The sequence below is a fragment of the Propithecus coquereli genome, unplaced genomic scaffold (genome assembly GCF_000956105.1).
Source record: "Propithecus coquereli isolate 6110/MARCELLA unplaced genomic scaffold, Pcoq_1.0 Scaffold46, whole genome shotgun sequence".
Classification (NCBI taxonomy): Eukaryota; Metazoa; Chordata; class Mammalia; order Primates; family Indriidae; genus Propithecus; species Propithecus coquereli.
The window spans coordinates 8232409-8234745 of record NW_012150396.1 but is presented as its reverse complement, the minus strand read 5'-3'; the positions used below and the strand labels follow the sequence as shown (position 1 = coordinate 8234745).

The window sequence follows — 2337 nt, the reverse complement described above, 5'->3', positions numbered from 1 at the left end:
GAACCTCGCCGGTGCCTTTGCCCGTGTGCATCCCTCTAGCCCCGTTGCCTTGGCAACCGCACCCCCGCCCGGCCCCGCCGCTCACCTGTCCACCGCGATGGCCGTCATGGAGTAGATGCCGGCGAACACGGCGGTGATGGGGAAGAAGTTCTGGAAGCGGCAGTAGCCGGCGCCGAAGTACCACTCGCCGTGCAGCGCGTAGAGGAAGTTGACGAGCGTGTTGAAGGCGGCCGTGGAGGCGTCGGAGAAAGCCAGGTTCACGAGGAAGCAGTTGGTGACGGTCCTCATGCGCTTGTGCGCCAGCACGATCCAGATGACCACGAGGTTGCCGAGAACCGCCACGGCCACCACCGCGCCGTACGCCAGCGCCCAGAGCGCGCTGCGCCAGGACGGCTGCGCGAACTGGTTGGTGAGGTTGGCGGCGGCCGGGCCCGGCGCCGGGGAGGCGGCGGCGGCCAGGTCGCCGGCCGGGGACAGCAGCCGCAGCCACCCGGCCCCGGCCGCGAGCGCCGCGCTCAGGTTCCGGGCGCCGCCGGGGGTCCCGTCCTCGCGGGCGGCGGGAGCGGCCATGGTCGGGGGCCGCGGCGCCGCGCGCTCTGCCGCCCCCTGGAGCGGGAGAGGACGCGCCGCAGCCCGCGCCGGCCGAGGCGCGCCGGGTCCGCCGGGGGCGGAGCGAGAGCCGCGCTCGCCCCGGGAAGAATCGGACGGTCCGGCGGGGAGAGGGGAGGTCGACCCCGGAGCGCGGGCCGGAGGACTGAGCATCCCGCGCCGCGGCGCGCTTTATAGTCCCCCGGAGCCCCCGCGGGGTGACGTCGCGGGGCCGCGGGGCTGGCGCCCCCTGGCGGCGATCTGCGCGCTCGCCCCGCGTCCCGCGCCCGGGTTTCATTCATTCGGGGCCCGTCGCCCGGCAGCCAGGCCGGGGCTGCGCCTGCTCGGCGGCCCTTGAAACCCGTCCAGGGTTGTCTTCCGCCTTCCGACTTCAGGACGTTTTGCTGCGGTTCCTGCTCCCAGACGCGTACAGTGGGCTGTGCTTTGTCCCAGGCGGTTTTCCGGAGAGCGCTGCGGGTGGTGGGCACCGCGAGCCTCACGTGCAGGAGTCACTGGATTCTGGAATTTCGTTCAGCTTGCTGCTCCCGCGTTTGCATTTTCACGTCTCAGACCCCTTTTCCTCCCGCTCCCACTTTCGAGGTCCGCGCATCCCTATCCCCAGTCCGTCCTCTGGCCCCCAGCCCCTGCAGGCTTGCAGAGCCCGCGATGCATTTCTCCTGGGGAATTCTGCCCAGGATGGAACCTCACGACACACTGGGTAAATCAGGAATTCTGAGGTGTGAGGTTTCTTGGAACAGGGTGACAAGACTTAGATCTCTACGTTTTCCCGGGTTGGGTGTATCCTGTGAGCACTGTAAATACACAGACTGGGTTGTAGGATTCCAGACACTTGGTGCCTTGGTTTTCAGGGCCTGACAGAAGGACACAATGATGAGGATGTGCTAACTAAAGAAATTGCTTTGGTTTCCTGGGCAAATGGTTGGACCCGGCTTCCGAGCTTTGCTTGGGAGCAGGTGGGCTAGAGAATTGGGCCAAGTGCAAGCTGGAAGGACGTAGCTTGCTTGTGCTTAGATCAAAATTAATCAGGAGGTTCTAGAGCCAAAACGCTCCTTTATTAGTGTTTTGGAGGCAGATGTATAAATTTAAGGTTAAGCCTATTTATAGCAACCTCCTGAATATACTCGAACTATCTGAACCTCTGTTTACTCATTTGAAAATGAAGATTAAAAGAAATCTAATTTACAGTGTAAGTAAGTAGTTTCAACAGACTTCCTTCAACAAGCAGGCAGGAGGAAGATCTCAAAAAATGTTAGCACTCTTCCCTCTAGTTATCACTGTGCGTTACAGCTAAACATTTTCAGGTGAAATGAATCCGAGCAGCAAGTTGTATCAAGAGAAGGTAGCTTGTGATTTGTAGACATTCGGCATTCTTTGGTTTTCCAGTTCAGAACATATTCTTCAAAAACCCTGCTGTGATTATTACACAAATGAACTTTAGGAGACCATTAATGAATAGTGTTTTCCTTCTAACAGTTTTTATGTCTAAATAGATAGTGTGTAGTAAAAATTTTAAGCAACGTGATAGTCATTATTACAGCCTTGACAAAAACCTGCTTCAAAATAAATGCATGCTTTACATGACAGTCATCAAATGTTATTTTTCCTATTTCTTCCCAGAGAGGCCTGTGAAAATATGTAATACATCGTAAGTAAAGTCAATCAAATTTCACAATTGCTGCTTACTAATTTTAAACTAAACCGTTTTCTTTTGAAAGGTTACTTCCTTCT

The 2337-nt window shown here is 57.2% G+C and overlaps 1 protein-coding gene across 1 annotated transcript in view; it reads right to left on the bottom strand.

Annotated features, from left to right (window-relative positions):
• The window catches only part of TACR3 (tachykinin receptor 3), a 77260-nt gene extending 76062 nt beyond the window's left edge, over nt 1-1198 (bottom strand). The window contains exons 1-3 of the mRNA XM_012655090.1: nt 1182-1198; nt 654-1083; nt 86-516 (exon numbers count right to left, since the gene is read on the bottom strand). Coding sequence (XP_012510544.1) covers nt 86-516; nt 654-1083; nt 1182-1198 — 878 coding nt within the window. The remainder of the gene's footprint in view (nt 1-85; nt 517-653; nt 1084-1181) is intronic.
• Between the last annotated feature and the right edge of the window lie 1139 nt (nt 1199-2337).